The sequence below is a fragment of the Manis javanica genome, chromosome 7 (assembly GCF_040802235.1).
Source record: "Manis javanica isolate MJ-LG chromosome 7, MJ_LKY, whole genome shotgun sequence".
In the NCBI taxonomy this organism is placed as follows: domain Eukaryota; kingdom Metazoa; phylum Chordata; class Mammalia; order Pholidota; family Manidae; genus Manis; species Manis javanica.
Window position 1 is genome coordinate 31932724 of NC_133162.1, and position 18940 is coordinate 31951663.

The 18940-nt window shown below is 37.1% G+C and overlaps 1 protein-coding gene across 7 annotated transcripts in view; it reads left to right on the forward strand.

Annotated features, from left to right (window-relative positions):
* The first annotated feature begins 251 nt into the window (after positions 1-251).
* TCTN3 (tectonic family member 3) overlaps positions 252-18940 on the forward strand; it is a 28855-nt gene continuing 10166 nt past the window's right edge. For 2 of the 7 annotated variants that reach the window (XM_017656825.3, XM_037015758.2), the window contains exons 1-13: positions 252-614; positions 784-907; positions 1210-1328; positions 4355-4482; positions 4729-4837; positions 4926-5041; positions 6240-6275; positions 7547-7627; positions 8703-8828; positions 9831-9938; positions 10423-10517; positions 10792-10945; positions 14007-14166. In XM_017656825.3, coding sequence (XP_017512314.2) covers positions 368-614; positions 784-907; positions 1210-1328; positions 4355-4482; positions 4729-4837; positions 4926-5041; positions 6240-6275; positions 7547-7627; positions 8703-8828; positions 9831-9938; positions 10423-10517; positions 10792-10945; positions 14007-14166 — 1603 coding nt within the window. In that variant the 5' untranslated portion in view covers positions 252-367. The remainder of the gene's footprint in view (positions 615-783; positions 908-1209; positions 1329-4354; positions 4483-4728; positions 4838-4925; positions 5042-6239; positions 6276-7546; positions 7628-8702; positions 8829-9830; positions 9939-10422; positions 10518-10791; positions 10946-14006; positions 14167-18940) is intronic. The other 5 variants (XM_037015757.2, XM_017656824.3, XM_017656827.3 and 2 more) reach the window with 4 other exon arrangements.

Genomic DNA, 18940 nt, shown 5'->3' on the forward strand with positions numbered 1-18940 from the left:
ACATGTAACCTTAGTTCCAGCCTCGAGTTTTCCTTTACCCAGAAAGGGCTCAGGTCCGCTGAACTTGTACTGTCACCTAGCGGAAGGAAGGAGCAAGGGCTCCTTCGCTGGTTTGGCGGTTGCCAGGCTACGGAAGCTGTGCGGGGCCAAGCATAAGGAGGAGGGCGCCTATGAAAAGATGCCGAAAGAGCTGTAACAACGCCCCTTTCTATTGGCTGAAGAGCTCTCCACCATCGCCATGAGCCAATGAATTGAGGTATACGGATGACGTCAGACACTATGAGACTGCTCCCACCCGCCCACTTGGTCCGCGTCTGGCTATCCCCGAAACGCACGTTTAAGCTCTTGGGGAGCTCTCGGCGGCTCCATGTGCACCTCGCAGCTCGTGCTTCTGCAGCTGTTCCTCCTTATGGTTCCCGAGGGCGTCGGGCCTCAGTCGTTTTCCTCCCAGTCAGAGGCAGTGCCCACCCCTTCGGACTTGGGGCTAGGGTCTCAGGGGGCGACCCCTCAGTCCTCCTCGGAGGGTTCTGAATCTCCGGGGGCTGTGCCTGGAACCTTTGCTACTGTCGTGACCCCTTCCGCCCCGGGGAATAGGACCGTGGACCTCTTCCCAGGTGAGGGGAGAAGATGTGGGAAGGAGCAACTGACTTAGACCTAAAATTCTGTGAACAAAATGAATTGCCACAGAGCGAGAAGTGGGGTTGTCGGAAGAGGGAAATTCGCACTTGGAAGAATTTGGGGATCCTCACCCCATTCTCTCTGATTTATGTTGTACCTTCATAGTCTTACCGATCTGTATCTGTGACTTGACTCCTGGTACCTGCGATATAAATTGCTGCTGCGACAAGGACTGCTATCTTCCCCATCCGAGGACAGTTTTCTCCTTCTGTCTTCCAGGCAGCGTGAGGTGAGCTGCGGCACGCATGAATCCTAGAGGGGACTGGGACCCTAGAATAGGTAATATTTAGAAATAGGAAGAGTTAGCCCTCCTGCTTTCCACCGCACATCCCCTCTGGTTTTTCCCAGGAGTGACGCTACTCTTCGGATTCTCTAGAGCAGGGCTGCCCGACAGCATAGGACCTTTGTGTTGTCCTGTGGCTGTCCGAGGAATCCTCTCTTCTGCATTTCACTGACATTCACAAGGCACTCTTCTTTGGACCTAAATCTCTGCTTCTAAATGTATTTATTCTCCATTCTATTTCCTCACAGGGCTTCAAGTTGGGTGTGTGTGGACAACTCTCTTATCTTCAGAAGTAATTCCCCATTTCCTTCAAGAGTCTTCATGGGTACAAATGGAGTTAGGCAGTTTTGTGTCCATGTGAACAACCGTGAGTAAATACATGTTGTTTGTTCTTACTGCCTAACGCTTGCTGAAAGTTAGCTTTGTCTCCGGCCTTTTATTCCTTTTCTTTCTTTTTAAACTTTTTTTTTTTGTCTTTTGAATATCATTTCCCTGTCCTTCTACATCTCCACCTTCCCCATTTTTTTCTCATATTAGTGAACATTTTCAGCTTACACCCTATTGGTTTTGGGTCGGAAAACCCATACAGAATTTTTATTTCAGTCATCCCTGTCAGCTCAGAAAATTACAGACTGTATTCCCCAACTTGCTACAATCTCCATGAAGGCACTCAGTGCCTGAAATATAGGAGGCACCAAATAATACTAGAATCAATGTCTTTGACAAATAAGTCTATACCAACCTTGTTTTTATTCCCTGAGGCAATAGCATTGGAGAAAGATCATTAGACTTGAATTTCAGCCCTGCCATTTACTTACCATCTACACAGACTCAGACAAATCCCTTAGCATTTTCAGTCTCACTTCTTCAACTGCAGAATGAGAATATCACTAGCCCTGAATGTGAAAGGGCACTATAACTGTGAAGAGCAAAAAAAAAAAATGTGGGGTGGTTATTATTAAGGTTTTTTAATGGGCTTAGAAATTTGCCAGTGAGAGCTATAACATTTCTGAAGATATGAAGCTAATTTATCTTTTTTTTCGCTTCTAAGAAGCAAAATATGTTCTCACACAAAACAGACTTAAATGTCCCTTACACCCTAAACTTCAACTCATCCTGATTTCATCTGACTGTTAGAAAAGAATCTCCAAACTGTATTTGTTTCATGAAACACCCATTTTTGGTTTGGGGGGACTCACAATGGCTACCCTATCCTTTCCAAATCTTCCACGCCTTCTAGCTCCAGCCCTATTGCAATAGTGTCTAATTGGTGCTCCCTGCTTTTACTCCCCACCTTGCCTCCCAAACCATCCTGCCACTGCTTTTGGATCAGTGGTTCTGAACTTCGCCAACAACACCTGAGTTACTCTCTTGAACACTATAGGATATTTTGAATTATTATCAGTTTATATGAACATTATGTCTCCCCAGATAAATTGTCAGCACCTAGAGAAGATGGACTATATCTTTGTTTGCCCACAGTGCTTAGTATTTGCTGATAATGATCAAAAGTCTATACAGCATGATGGAATGGGAAGAGCCCTAGACCAGGAATCAGGAGATCTTTGATCTATTCCTGACTCTGCCAGATGGCTCTGTGGCCTGTTGCAGTTCATTTACCTCTCAGGATCCAGAGTTTCTGATGGGATCAGGCCAGATAGTCACTAGACTTTCTTCCACATCTGAAATTGAATCCGTCTAAGTCTAAATACCTTTAAGTTCTGTTAGGTGTAATATTCACCATGCATGATTGCAGAAGTTTAGGCAGAAATTCTATTATCCTTAGCCTATATGCTCCTTATCTGTAGCATCCCTGCTTCCCACCAATATCCCTGTGCTAAAGTGAGAGGCAAAATGTTAGCTTTCCCTTACTCTTTTAAGCCATGAAAAAATAGCCAGATGGTTATTTGCCATCTCACCTCCTTTCTCAGCTTATTTTAACTTTTCTTTCATCTAAAAGGATAGAAATAACTACATTTCACATGAGGTAAGTATTTCTTCCATGTGGTTTTCAGGGTATGAGTTCTGAAAGAAATGTTAAATAGTTCCTGGAAGCTTTAAAGTTTAAAGACCTCAGAACAAAAGAAAGTGGTCTGCAGACCAGCAACGCCAGCATCATGTGTTCCAGAGCAGGGCTTTTAAAACTCTTAACAGGCATGCACATTACCTGAAGCACTTGTGAACATGCAGGTTCTGACTCATTAGTTCTGGGGAGTGACTTTAGAGTCTGAGTTTCTGACAGACTACCAGGTGATGCAGCGGCTGCCTGTCTGTGCACCACAGTTTGAGTAGCAAAGCTCTCGGAGATATGAAGAGAGTGAGTAGTCTGAAAGTCCCCAGAATTGAGAGTTGTGTTAATTTCATACTCTTTCAGAAAGATGAAATGTCAAATAATTAATATGACTTTGTGATTGCAGAGGATAAAGTTCTAGCTTTTGTAATGTGGAGTCCTGATACAGATCTTGATACCTTTTGAATCTGTCCAAATGACCATAATTATATGCAGAATGAAAGGACTTATTAGCATGGGGCATTTTCTGTTACATTCATTTTCCAAATTAGCAAAGGACTTGGGTGGCAAAGCAGAGTTGTCCATCACCAGCCACCCTCTGAATAGGGGGCAACGCTAGAGGCCTTTTCCTACATCTCTGTCCAGGTTCTGAAGTGCTGTAAGTTGATGGCTGCAGGAGCTTGGATAGATTTATACATTATACAATGTTAGAATATAAATTATAGAGTTGTTACAGAAAATACCCCTTTAAGATGTCTGAAATTTTGAATGTAGAAATTATAAGGTGAAAGGAATAAAACATGAAAGTCCATGTACTTGAGAGAGAGAAACATTATTAGGACTGGCCATTGAAGTTTAGAGGAAACAGAAAGATTTGGAGAGGAAAAATAAAATATGGCCACCAACTTTCCATGTTCCAAAGAAGACACTATTTTATTGCACTAGAGACTCATCTGGTATAGGAGCCTCCCATTTTCATCACAAATTGCTAATCTTATACATTCCTGGCATTAGAAACTGGGAATGACTGGCATTCATTGGCCACATTCTTATCTCAGATTTTAATACTAAAACAATAATTCATTTAACAGATTATAAGTAAATTAGAAGGTGATAGAAATCAAAGTCATATCTCTGAAGATGGAGTACTGATTGGAAATCTTCTGAGAAAACGTTCTATAACTCAATCTGAGTAGTAGTAATTGTATATAAATTTGTAAAAGTTCTTTTGAATCTATACCTAAGATTGGTGTATTTGCTTATTTATTGTGTATATATCATGTTCAATAACAATATCTTTAAAAATTAGTTACTTGGTATGCCAGATATTTTTTAATGTTTTTCTTTTATCTAAATCCCTTTTCTTTTTAAAAACATTTTAGCAAAATTAAACTATTTCCAGAAACTCCAAAAGGTCAATGCAACCAACTTCCAGGTCCTGGCTACAGAATTTGGAGGTGAATCATTCACTTCAACATTCCAAACCCAGTCACCGCAGCCTTTTTACAGGGTGAGCCAGGGATTGGATTGGGATGGGATTGTTTGATTTGGTTTTTCCCTCATAGCTGACAATTGACCAGGTATCTTTGAGGTACACCACTGCAAAAAGGTAAACCGTCGTCAGCTCTTTTGAAAGGCTTTTGGAGTGGTGTCCACATTAACAAACTGTTGAGTCAGTTTTTGTTTCTACTTTTTCTTTTCTGGTGGATTTCAGTACAATCTCACTATGAATAAATTTCTGCTGTATTTTGTATAGGCTGGGGATCCCATTTTGACTTACTTCCCCAAGTGGTCTGTGATAAGCTTTCTGATGCAGCCTGCAGGAGTTGGAGCTGGGGGGCTCTGTGCCGAAAGCAATCCTGCAGGTGAGTCCAGAGCAGAAGTGCCAACCTTTTTGTCCAATTTAAAATAGGCTTTCTCATTTACCACTTCCTTAATTCCTTGTGTTCTAAGGTTTCCTAGAGAGTAAAAGTACAACCTGTGCTCGTTTCTTCAAGAACTTAGCAAATAGCTGCACCTTGGACCCAGCCCTCAATGCTGCCTCTTACTATAACTTCACAGTCTTGAAGGTGGGTGTCCTTTCTTTCCCCACTGTCACCACTGGTTTAATGTCAACATGCTTCCCAGTGTTCGGTTATGGAGAAAGCACAGAACTGGAAGTCAGAATGCCCAATAGCCACATGAGAGGCAGGGGGCCTGGAAACCCTGTCATCTGAATAGCCAGGGTGAGAGATTCTCACCCTCCTGGCCAGTGGGATGGGCTTCGCAGGGTGGGAGGGGGTGACATTTCACTGTCACCAAAACCTCTTGATTCTGCTGTTCAGTAGAGGTCTGCTCAGAGTCAGTGGACGTCACAGACCATCCAACCTCCCCTCCACTTTCCTTTCAGCATTTTAGTATAAAGAAGAATCAAGTAGAAGAGAGGAAGTGAACATTCTAGTATGTGAATTTTTTTTTAGGTTAAGCAACTTTTTTTATTGAAAATAGGTGATATACAATATTATAGTGGTTTCGGTTGTACAACATAGTGATTCAACAATTATATGCATTACTAAATGCTCACCACAATAAATGTTACCTTCTGTCAACAAAGATATTAAAATATTATTGACTGTATTCCCTATTCTGTACTTTCATTCCCTGTGAATAATTTATTTTATAATTGGAAGTTTTTTACCTCTTAATCTCCTTCACCTATTTTGCCCTTTCCCTCACCTTGCTTCCTATGGCAGCCACCAGTCTGTTCCCTGTGTTTATGAGTCTTTCTGTTTTGTTTTTAGGTGTCACATGTAAGTGAAATCATGTGGTATTTGTCTTTCTCTGAGTTATTTCACTTAGCATAATACTCTCTAGGTCCACTTCGTATTTTCACAAATGGCAAGATTGCATTTCTTTTTTATGGCTGAGTAGTATTGCACTGTGTCTATGTATCTTCCTTATCAATTCATTTATCAGTAGACACTTAGGTTGCTTCCCTATCTCAGCTACTGTAAATAATGCTGCAATAAACAGGGGTGGGGAGAACTTTTCAACTTAGTGATTTTGCATCCTTGAGGTAAATTCCTGCAAGTGGATTACTGGGTCACATGGTATTTTTAGTTTTTTGAGAAATTGCCATACTGCTTTCCATAGTGGCTGCACCCATGTACATTCCTACCATCTAATGTGTTGCTTTTTTTTTTTACCTCCAAATGTAAAACCATAAGCTCCTGGAGATTTTCCCTTAAGTATATGCACACTCATGTTCTTGCTGTTCTCTTATTCTAGGTTCCAAGAAGTATGACTGATCTGCAGAATATAAAGGTATGATGCTGTTTATCAGGAAAAAGGGAAGGGAATATTTGGTCCCTTTGCATTTATCTGAGGCAATTTGAGTCTAGATTGTAGTGGTGAAAGAAATTGTATGTATGATAGATCAGACTGTTAATTATGAATCTAAAACAGTGTTTTCCCATGTGTGTTCTGTGAGTAATAACCATCATGAAATAAGAATTCATAAGGTGTAAGGTAAGTTTGAGAAACATTGAGTTAAATAAAGTTAAGCACTATAGCTAAGGTGTACTTCTTGGAGTCCTTAATATGCTAGAATATGCTATAAGGCCTTGTTAATCTCTAAGTGGGAATATTAAATATGGTATTCCTAAAACTTATGTGATCATGAAACCTTTATTTTATATCTGATAGAATTAATGTCTGGGAAAAAATGTTTTGAGAAGTGCTGATTGATTTAGAATGATTTCTGAACCTCAGTTGTAGGCTGGCAATGGAAGGAGAGAGAAAGATAATGGTTAAAAATGATTATACTCAAAATAGAAATACCATTTGACCCAGGAATTCCGCTTCTAGGAATTTACCCTAAGAACGCAGCACTCCAGTTTGAAAATGACAGATGCACCCCTATGTTTATCGCTGCACTATTTACAATAGCCAAGACATGGAAGCAACCTAAATGTCCATCAGTAGATGAATGGATAAAGAAGATGTGGTACATACACACAATGGAATATTACTCAGCCATAAGAAAAAAACAGATCCTACCATTTGCAACAACATGGATGGAGCTAGAGGGTATTATGCTCAGTGAAATAAGCCAGATGGAGAAAGACAAGTACCAAATGATTTCACTCATATGTGGAGTATAAGAACAAAGAAAAAACTGAAGGAACAAAACAGCAGCAGACTCACAGAACCCAAGAATGGACTAATAGTTACCAAAGGGAAAGGGACTGGGGAAGATGGGTGGGAAGGGAGGGACAAGGGTGGGGAAAAAGAAAGGGGGCCTTACGATTAGCATGTATAGTGTTGTGGGGGGCACGGGGAGGGCTGTGCAACACAGAGAAGACAAGTAGTGATTTTACAGCATCTTACTATGCTGATGGACAGTGACTGTGAAGGGGTATGTAGGGGGGACTTGGTGAAGGGGGGAGCCTAGTAATCATAATGTTCTTCATGTAATTGTAGATTAATGATACCAAAATTTAAAAAATAATGATTATACTCAATTCAGCATGATATGTAGCTGGAAGAGAAAATGCTGCTTTCAATTTGAGTTATATGCCTCTTTCCCTTGCTAGCTCCAGGTTCCTGTAACACTTGTCTCACAGGCTGGTTCTCCTCTGTTGGCTGAAAACACTTGTCAGAATGTTGTTTCCCAGGTAGGGACACAGACCTCGGATTCTGAACTGGTGTATGTTGATCAGCTTTATCAGCAGCGCCTCCATCATCCATTAAGTACCCGACCAACCCCACATGACTTACTGTGCATTACCTGAAACTTAACATGTCAAGAATTGAGTCCATCACCTTCCACCATACCATATTTCAGTCGTTTGTTTCCATTGCTGTCATCCTTTGGTTTTTCATATCCAGAACAATAAGATTATTTCTCACTCCTCTTGTTTTGCCCACATGGTGTTTGTTACAGTTCTTACCACATCTTCTTCTTTGACAAAGTCAGTATCATCTTAAAATCTGAAATAGACTAGTCAACTTATTTTCCTCTGTTCTCTCACTTCTAATCAACCTACAGGAGTAAAAAAACAAAACAAAACACCATTTTAAAGACTATGCTCAGAAACGTAAGGTTACCTTCACTTGCTTAATGACTTCCATTTCCAGCTACTATCTTTATTCATCCTCAGACACTGGGAGAGCCAAGTAAACCAGGCTTCCATTCCACGCTCATGTCTGCCCCTACTCACCTTCCTCTGAGCACAATCGAAACTTATCTTCCTTCCTTTTTAATTCTTAATGTAAACTTACCTTTCCTGTGAACCCTTTCTAATAGTTCTATCCAGTCTTTTTTTTCGTGTATAGACATAATATGAAGTCAGTGTTATCTTTTCATGGTATGTATGTTTGGCATTTTTAAGATTATTTAGTCTCCCTCAATCAGTTTTTTTTTTAATCAAGATATAATTGACATATAACATTAGTTTTAAGTGTACAACATAATGATTTGATAAATGTATATAATATGAAATGATTACCACAAGTTTATTTAACAACCATTGCCCTACAGTTACAAAATTTTTTTCTTGCAATGAGAACTTGTAAAATCTATACTCTTAGCAACTTTCAAATATACAATACCCTATGTTTAGCTATAGTATACTGTGCTGTGTACCCTTATTCAGTTATAACAAAACCCTTAAAAACAGAAAATCTTCTGTCCTAACCATAATTGGCCCACTAAATAATTTCTTAATTGATTCTCCTTTTGTATTTCAGGTCATCTATGAGGTAGAGACCAATGGAACTTTTGGAGTCCAGAAAGTTTCTGTCAGTTTTGGACAAACCAATCTGACTGTTGAGCCAGGCACTTCCTTACAGCAACAGTTCATCATTCGCTTCAAGGTGAGGGCCCTTCTGTCAGGGATTGTGAGGGGAAGAAATGTCAGGTTAGAAATAGTGCCTCCGCTTCTGTCACACATGCTAAATAGAATAATGAAGGCCTATTTCAGTCTGTCAGTTGTGGCCTCAGCATTAAATATTCCACCATTAACTAGTGATGGGAATTCAACAGTGTTTTTTAACATTTTCTCTGATTCTCTATCTGGCCCCCAACAAAGCAAGACTTCAATCTCAAACCCAAACTGGTTTTATAAATGGCCATTTTCATAAGTTTAGCTAACATCCCACAGAAATTCTTTGATTAGCTTTTCTCATATTTCTAGTCTGGGCATTTGGTGGGTTTTGTGGGGTTTTTTTTTTTTTTTTTTGCTACTTTTACTCTATTTCTGTACTATTTGAGCTTACATGCTTATAGTGAGCATGAATTTTTGTCTATGTGTATTTATGAACATGTAAAAATATAATGTGATGGTATTCAGTGTTTTATTCATTTCTCAGTTAATCTAAATTTCCAGTCTTGTTCACCAAGAACGCTTTCTTCTATGTTTTCTTTTTCACTTAGCAGAGTCAGATTTTTTCTCAACTGACCCTCAGTGATCAACCAAGTCTCATGCGTTTCAGAGTTCATCTCCGGCATAACTATACTTAATTAAAATATATTTCTAAATTACATTTAAATTCCTCTCATTTCAGTCAGTCTGAATATAGCCCCAAATTAATAGTAATTTTTGAGAAACAGGACTGATAGATTCTTGGCTGTAATCCTTGGTAAAAGTAGCATGTAGTGAATTTCAATATTCAGATCACTCAGGATTTATATTAGTGAGTAAAAAGAAGTAAAAGACATTGGAGTAGAAATTTCTGCAAAATGTTACACTGTGGAAAATGTCAGATTGCTTGGTACAGCTAGCTTACTGCTCCTTAAAGAAGGGTGTGAAGCCAGGCAGTGGAAGATGCGAGAACGTACTTTTCTTAATGAGTAACTTCTCTTCCCTGTTTCTGCAGGCTTTTCAACAGAGCACAGCTGCCTCTCTCACCAGTCCTAGAAGTGGCAATCCTGGCTATCTTGTTGGGAAGCCACTCTTGGCTCTAACAGGTGATACAAGTCACTCAGTATCCTTTTTGGAGCTGGGTGGGATATTAAAATTAGGGATATTAAAACAAGGTGGTCTGTTGCAGCCTAATGAGTAAAGCTGCCCTGTGGATCTTTTGGTATTTTCCAGTTCTGAGGTCCCCCTATTTTTTAGGTATTCAAGACTTCCTGTACCCACCCATTAATCCATTATGTTCTCAAATGTTGATGCTACCAAAGCCTTTAAAATTTATGTTTAGACTGGCCAAAGGTAAGGAATATGTCTGATTTTTGTTTGTTTTAATGAGATAGTTATATGCTGGTGTGTGGTTAACCATTTTTGGAAGAACAGTAATTGTCTATGCATTTTTTAATTACTAAAAAAAAAACACAAGTTTTTGACTTGACAATATCATGATATTAATAAAATATGTAAATGGTGTTAAGGAAACAAGAGCGTAGATATTCCAGTCTGCCTCTTTCTTTTTCTGTCATGATCTCCTTAACCATTGCCTCCTACCTCAGATGACCCTCTTGCAGAGCCAGGGTGATGGAACTTGTTCTGCTAAGAGACACGAAATACAATTTGGAGTGAATACAATATCTGGATGCACACTCAGGTAATTCTTTGCTTCCACATTATTACCCACAGTCTGTATCTGTCTGTAGAGAATATGTCGATAGGGCTACTGTCATATCTTGAATGAGAGTTCAGAGAATACTTGGAATAGTCTTATAATCTAAATAATTTTAATATTACTGACAGTCCTTTATACCTACTAAGAAATTATTTCTTCTGTTTTATAATATTATTTCAAATGTTTGAATTAATATTTTTATATGGTTACATTATTACTTAGCATTAGACTCCACTTCCATGCTATTTAATTTCAGGCTGAAAGAGATGAACTGCAGCCACTTACAGCAGGAGATTTATCAGATTCTTCATGGAAGGCCCAGACCAGAGTATGTTGCCGTGTTTGGTAATGCTACTCCAGCCCAGAAGGGAGCGTGGACCAAGCTCCTCAGCAGGAACTGCAGTGTTTCAGTAAGCACAGAAACTCACAGTCTGACCAAGACTCACTTTCCTTTTTTGTTTGTAAATTAGGGATATTAAAATTAAAACCAGCCCTGTTCTATAGATGACATAGTTGTCTAAAAGGAAGAATACAAGAAATCATGCCCAATTGAAGTCATTATTTCAGATTAGGTTTGTACCTAACCTTATATTCCTTACTTGGAGAAAAATTTGAAGGTAGGAAATCAAGAGATTGCTCTGTGGTTCAAAATCAAGTTTACTCATAATAAAAGAAAAATAAACATGTATCATATATATTTCAAATGCTCTCTTATATCCTTGAGTATTTAGTCAGCACAGATTCTTTGGGGTTGAAATTGTTCTGTTACCAAAATTTACATTTTAATGTTTTCATTTAATAAAAACACATTAGCAGGTTAAAAATTAAAACCAGGTAGACTGGTATGAAATAAAAAGTAAAAACCTCAACACCCCCCACCCCCCACCCCAGAAGTAACCTTGTTAGCTGTTTCTGTTTTTACTTTTTCTGGTGGCCCACTAGATCATTGCACAGCAGGTGTAACTCTTGACTCCAGTCTAAGTAAAATAAGGAAATCTGCTGTGCTAGTCTATCTTCTTCCTCTTTTGCCTACCCCCTCCTCACTTGAGTTGGCTGTACCTTTAATTTTATTTCTTTTCATTTAAAATTTAAAACTTCATTTTTCTTTATAAGTAATACATCTACTTGACTCAAAATTCAAAATGTACAAAATAAAAATCTCTCTCCCAGACAACTCTTCCCTTCCACAGAGGCAACCAAAGTTACTCGTTTCTTCCTTCCAGAGATAATTGCACGCTCCCACAAGTAAATACTTAGATTCTGTTATCCGAATGACTAACATCATTAACACTGCTCTGCATCTTGCTTTTTTCACTTGATCTGAAAGTTTCTTCCATATCAGTACCCAATCAACTTCTTTATCCTTTGCATAATATAGTTGCATAGTGTTCCTTTGTATGGATGAAGCATAATTTATTTAACCAATCTTACTGGTGGACATTCAAGTTGTTTTCAGTTTTTTACTATTACACACAGTACAGCATTTTGATTTGGGCACCTTTTCCTACATGTGAGAATAAACCTATGAGATAAATCCTAGAAGTAGAATTACTAGATCAAAGGGTATAATTGTAAAGCTTTAGTACTTTCAATTTATTCTCCGTACCAGTTGTACCAATTTACAGTCCCGACATCCATCTGTGAAACTGCTTATTACTCCATACCTTCATCAACATGGTTATCAAACTTCTTAATCTTTGTTCATCTGATAAGTGAAAAAATAGCATTCCAGTGTAGTTTTATTTTTCTCTTACTATGAATAAGGTTGAGTATCTAAAAATACAGTTGAGCAATTTGTGTTTTCTTCACTTGAGCAATTTGTGTTTTCTCCACTATGATCTGTTTATGTCCCTTGCCCATTTTTATTGAATTACTTGTCTTATGAGTTGTAGGAAATCTTTGTGTATTTAAAAAATTGGCTCTTTTTTGTGGTTTGATTAGCAGATTTTTTCCCCCATTTGTCATTTGTCTTTTAACTTTGTATATAGTGTTTTTTTACCATGTAGAAATTAATTTTTATATAGTGAAATTTATCAGTCTTTCTGTTTTGTTTTATCTTTGGGTGTTGGTTCAGACTTTGAAAGCCCTTTCCTCTTAGAGATTATTTTCCTTTTTCAGCATTATTATGAATTTATTCCTTGAATATTTAGGAGACTTGAGGGGATAAGTAAGCACAAGTACCTGATCCAGCCTTTGGGCAACTGAAATTAAATTGAGTTCTCTTAAACTTCAAATATAGCTATGCTGATGGAGTATGGTTTTCGGTGACACATGGCTGAGTACAGGAATGGGATGGTTAGTGGCAAGGGTTGAGATTATTGTGGAACTACTCATTGTTATTCTTAAATCTACTATTTACATTTTTAAGCCACATTTTCAAAGCACATTTGACAGCATGGAATAGTATTCCTAATGTAGAATAAATGAAAAGAGCTTAAGAGTATTTGAAACAAACACATGAAAAGATGTTCAATATCATGAGCCATTAAGGAAATGCAAAACTACACTGAAAATACCACCTCACACCCACTAGGATGGCTGTAGTTTAAAAGATGGAAAATAACAAGTGTTGGCAAGGATGTGGAGAAATTGGAATCTTCAGACATTGTTGGTGGAACTACAAAATGGTGCACCCCCTTTGGGAAACAGTTTGACAATTCCTTAATAAATTAAACGTAAATATGGTCTGCCTTCCCCTATTCCTTGTTTATACATGTTATTGCCTATGTCTGTGCCTTACCGTAAAAGAATTCTCTGTTACTATAAAAGAATATGAAGGTAGAAAAGCATGTTGAGGATAGTTACCATCTGCTGAGTTACAGTAACCTCCTGATTGATGTCCTCATTGCCATCAGTCCTTGTTGCATCTTGTAATAAATCCTCCTAGAGTCAAACTACTTGGTTTAAATTTATGATCTAACCCTGAAATGTCTTCTTCCTTAACCTTTCTCTGCCCCAGCATACAAATCCTTTTTTGTCAAGTGGTCTGCTCAAGGCCAGTGCCTCAAATATGCCTGGCACCTACGAGACACTCAGTAACTATTATTTAGATTAATCAGTGACTGTCCCTCCATGGCATTGTGTGCTGTTCCGGTTGCACATCTTTTTATATGCCATCCCTTTACCTGAATTTTCCTTTAATCACTGTTTCTTCCAGTCATGTGTTACTCATCCAAGTTCCATGGAGCCTTCGCCAGAAATGACTGTTTTTTAATTCTAGCATTCCACAACACTGACAGTGCACCACTTACTGAGCACTTCTGTAACCATTGTTCATAGGCTCACATTTTTCTAATCTCTGTTAGTAATATTAATATTTTTAAGATCAAGGACAATAATGTGGTCCGTTGTGAATTTTTGTGTTCTTTCTCTAAGCCACATTGCCTTCTCTGTTACTGTATAATTTTTAGGAAATAATGGCTACTTAATGCATAGTGACTGACTACAGGCAACCATCAACAATTCAAGCAGATGTTTCTCTACCCTTCTGCAGGCTGCACACTGTGTGTCCTGCTGTGTCCTACCAGTTTCCCTGGAGATCCAGGTATTGTGGGCATATATAGGCCTCCAGTCCAACCCACAAGCTCATGTGGCAGGAGCCCGATTCCTGTACCAATGCCAGTCCATACCGGTAAGTCATACAGGACCACTAAGTCTTGCAAAGCTTAGATTGTCCTAACAACCATTGGATGACCAGATCATTTTTTAACATTTGAGAGCCAGTTTATGCCACCAGCCAATGTTTGGTTAGAGTGAGCTGACACAATTAACTTTCAAATCGTTCCTCCCTGCCTGGTTATTGAAATTATGTGTTTTCATAGTGAATACAATCTCTATCCATTTTTGCCCCAGTTATTTTTTTTAATTTCCTGAACTCAGACTTTAGCATAGGTCAGTTTCTTCTAAATTATTTTACCAGTATTTCCATACTGATGACTCAACCACAGAAAACATTTTGTCTAAGTATACATTCAGTGTGACAGTCGCACACTTAACAGAGCGTCTGAGCCTGTTGGTTGCTCTTACAGTTACTGCTGTGGCTAATCTCCAGTCATCAGTTCTTGGTTGATTGTGTTCCATTAAAAACATAATCATAGTCTGTAGTAAAAATGCATGTGTTGCTTATTATATGCCATAAGACAGCTTTAGCATCTGCCTTCGTTTTAGAACCTAATCCTCAGTTTTAGAAGTTCAAAAACAGAAATGATTAGGTCCTGGTGAATTGATACCAGTTTCTTAACTTCTAATGAAAATTAAAAACAGTTGAAATTATTACCTATAAGCCATTGCATTTACGTCCCAGAAAAGAAAGAAACTAAAAGCTACAGGTAGGTGAGGAGTAAAATACCTGTAGCTGCTCCCCACAGCAGGGATGAGCACCTTAGCTGTCTATCCCTGTAAGTAGGTTTAAAACTTGGGCTACAAGAAACTGTGTTAATAAGAACATTCCATTCTCTGTGTTGCTTTACTGAATAAAACAGAGCTATTTCTATAAGACTCATTTAGTCTGTTACAGATCCTGCATTAAATCTTTTGTTTTATTTTTCTAAACCGTTTGTGAGTACCTGTGTAGTTTGGGAAGATAACCACAGGACTGTCCTTTTTACTTTCCTGAATCTCTAATCTTCTTAAGCACTGAAACTGACCAGTGCCTCTTTCTTCTCTAGATATTTTATTCATTACTTTTTCTAGGGCTAACTCTTAGGTTAGTTTGCCCCTTGACAAAATCACACTTTTCATTCATATCTAACTGGCCTAAATGGTTGACAGTTGAGAATTTCAGCTGTGATTCAATGCATAACTGAAGACACAGTATCTATTCCAATAATGGACCAAAAATTAACTGTGTTGAACTTATGGAGCAGTAGTACATGATATACAAAATCATCTGCCTTAGGGTGATTTACAGGGTTTTCAAAGGTAATTTGACTATACACAAATTTTCACTTTAAGAGCTGACTTGAGATCTCACCTTGATCAAAGATGCCATGCCCCTGTAAAAGGAGTTGTAAGACAGTTGTGTCATACCACAGAATGTTTCTTTCTATAATAAAGAAATAAATAAAAATTTTGTCATCTGTACTGCAGATTCTTTTTACTCCTTCAATCTTGAATGGCAATTTTCTCCTGAAGTCACATAAACGTACTCACTTCTTCCTTATTTGTTTATACTGATTATTTGTCCTTTAAATCACTTGCCTAACCCATACAGGCTTATCTCCCAGGACTTCCTGTGAAATTTTTTTCTCAGAATAACAAGAACCTATTCAGAGAAAGCTAGTGTACATGTTCCAAAGCTTCTAAAGTAAAAAGGGGAGGAGTTACATTTGCTAAAGGTGTATCTGCTGAGATTCTTCTCCATATGCCACTGACCAGCCTTTCTAAGGTTGTAGTTAATAAAGGTTTCACCTAGGCTGTGTCATTCAGCTTAGGGTGTCTTAGTGTGTCTGGCATAAACTTAAAGCTGGATGGCAAACCAGCAGCCTGTGGTCTGTGTTTAGCCTTTAGACTTGTTTGGCCCCTGAAGAGTTTTGTTTTTCAAATCTGTGCCAACATTTAAAATAATATCATTATTTTATCATCATAACTTTTTCGGTTCCAAGTTTCCATAGAAGTAGCATATTAAGAAGGTTTAAAGCAAAACACAAAAGACATCAACAGGCTTTAGAGCAGTGTTTTTCAACCTTTTTGGCTATCACCCATGATAAGAAATATATTTTACATCATGACCCAAGTTAAGAAACACACATATAAACCTGAAGTAAAAGTTTTATAAAACAATATCTTTATGAAATGTACTCTGTGATATTGTTTATTCTATTGTGGTTTTTTTTAATGCTAAATACAGATGGGTCACAATTTTTGCAATTTGAAGAACACTTTTAGAGAATACATCTCTACATTTCAAAGTGAATTATATTGTTTCATTTAGTTAAGTGCCTTTTCTTCATTATAATTGAAAGTTGACAGTACTTTATGCCTCAGTCAATTAAATGTATTAGGAAAACTGTCAATCTAGCTGCCAGTCTTAGTGGTTCTTAATTTTGTGGACCCCACTGAGAATCTGTTGAAAGTTGTTCACTTACTAGAAAAATGCACAAATACATGTATTTTTACATAATTTCAAGGGGTTTATTGATTTCTTGAAACCAAGCCATATTCTCATTATTAAACAGGCAGTATACTAGGAAAGATAACACTAAACAAAGAATAATTCAACATAGATTTTAAAAATAACTGCTACAAAAGAAAAAGCTAGGAACTTGCTGGATTAGTGAGAAAAAGAGTTGTATTTCTCTTTTCTATTGATGTCATGGAGAATACCAATGTGACCTCTCTTCTAAGAATGGACCACAGTACCAGTGGACCTGATCACTGTAACAGTAAAGTTTCTGTCACTAAAGTATTTTTTTCAAGGACAGTCAACCACTGTTTGCCTCTATCTTTTAATGAATGATTAGAATATAGAAATAGTTTGCCCCCTTCTACAGTTCTTAATAGCCTGTATAGAAGAACTATACCTAATTCACTAGGTGGTTTTCTTATTACCTCTTTTTTCTTAAGAACTTTTTAAAGTTATATTCTTGTTCAATTTGCTTAAAACCTATAACCACTTGAGATCTCTCTCTGACATATGACAATTAACCTTATTGATTCTTTAACGTATTAATTCTCTTTGGCATATTTGAAAATCCTGATAATTTCATTGATGTCTTTAAAATAAATGAGGGAATTAAAATTTTTTCATTGGCTTCTGCTTCGAATATGTTTGTCCCTAAGAAAATATGGAGGAATAGTGTATACATTATCTAGAAGAATTTTATATGTAAATAATTCATTATTTTTCAGAAATTATTCTTCTTAATTTCACTTTAATTTATATCACTAGTTCTCCTAAAATCATAGTGTTAATGCCAGATACCTTGTCCTTAAAAATCATGTACTTAAATGCAGAAAATTCATCTTTATATTGGCCTTTATGATATGCTTTATAAAGTTCTAACCATCATAATAGAAATCACCGTATCTGATTGTGTTAGATTAAGAGACTCATGGATGTAACAGATAGATGCACTTCTTGCATTTACGTTTTTGTATTGGATTCTGATTTGGACAAACAGTTGTAAAGCGCATATATAGATAATTGGGGAAACTTGAACATGGACTATATTTTAGGTAGAAAGAAATGTTAATAACATGAAAAGTTAGAGGTTCATTTTGTTAGAAGTAGATTACCAAACAGCCTATATGGTATGATCTCATGTGGTTAAAAATGCATATATCAGTGTCCATATAGTAAAGATACAAATGCTATTAGTGAAGGAAATATGGCATTTTATTTATGTTTACTTAGCAATATTCTGTAACTTTTTACAATATGATTTACTGCTTTTATAATAATTAAACTTCCTTAAAATCACTAAGAAAATATCTAAGCATAAAGAGGTATTATTTTTAAGATTAATTTATTCAGTTTCACTTACAATAGCATGAAAAAACATAAAATACTTAGGAACAAATTTAGCAAAAAGAGTACAAGACCTCTTCACTATAAAACATTACTGAGAAAAATTACAGCAGACCCGAATAAATGGACCCGAATAAATATACCATGTTCATAGAGAAAACTCAACATTAAGATATCAGTCCCTAAAAACAGTGTAGCAGAGAGAAGGCAAATAGTGAATCTGTGGCATCTTACTACACTGATGAACAATGACTGCATTGGGGAATGGGTAGGGACTTGATAATATGGGTAAATGTAGTAACCACATTGTTTTTTCATGTGAAACCTTCATAAGAGTGTATATCAATAATACCTTAATAAAAAATATTTAAAAAAAAGATATCAGTCCCTAAATGGACCTATAGAATTAATGCAAACCCAAAAGACCCTAAAGGTATTTCTGTGGAAACTGACATGATTTTAAAATTCACATGAAAAATGCAAACAACTTAGAATAGCCAAAAACAATTTAGAAGGGAAGAACAGAGTTGGAGGACTTACTCTACTTCAAGATTTACTCTAAATCTCATAGTATGGTGCTAGTATAAGGATAGACAAGTAAACCAAAAGACAAAATAGTCCAAAATTAGATCCACAATCATTTCAAGGGGGAAAAGATTGTTTTAAAAACAGCGCTAAAACAGTTGGATAAAACTGGAAGTACTAGGTTAACTTATCAGGGGAAAATGCACTAACTCCCTCACAAGAGATACTTATGCCAAGATCATAAGCTTATACATGAACTCTAGAGTCATAAAGCTTATAAAAGGCAGATAGGAGAATATCCTTGCAAATTTGAAGCAAGCAAAGATTTCTTGAACAAGAAACAAAATCATCAACCGTAAAACTAAAAATTTAATAAATTGGACTTTATCGAAATTTTAAATATCTGCTCATC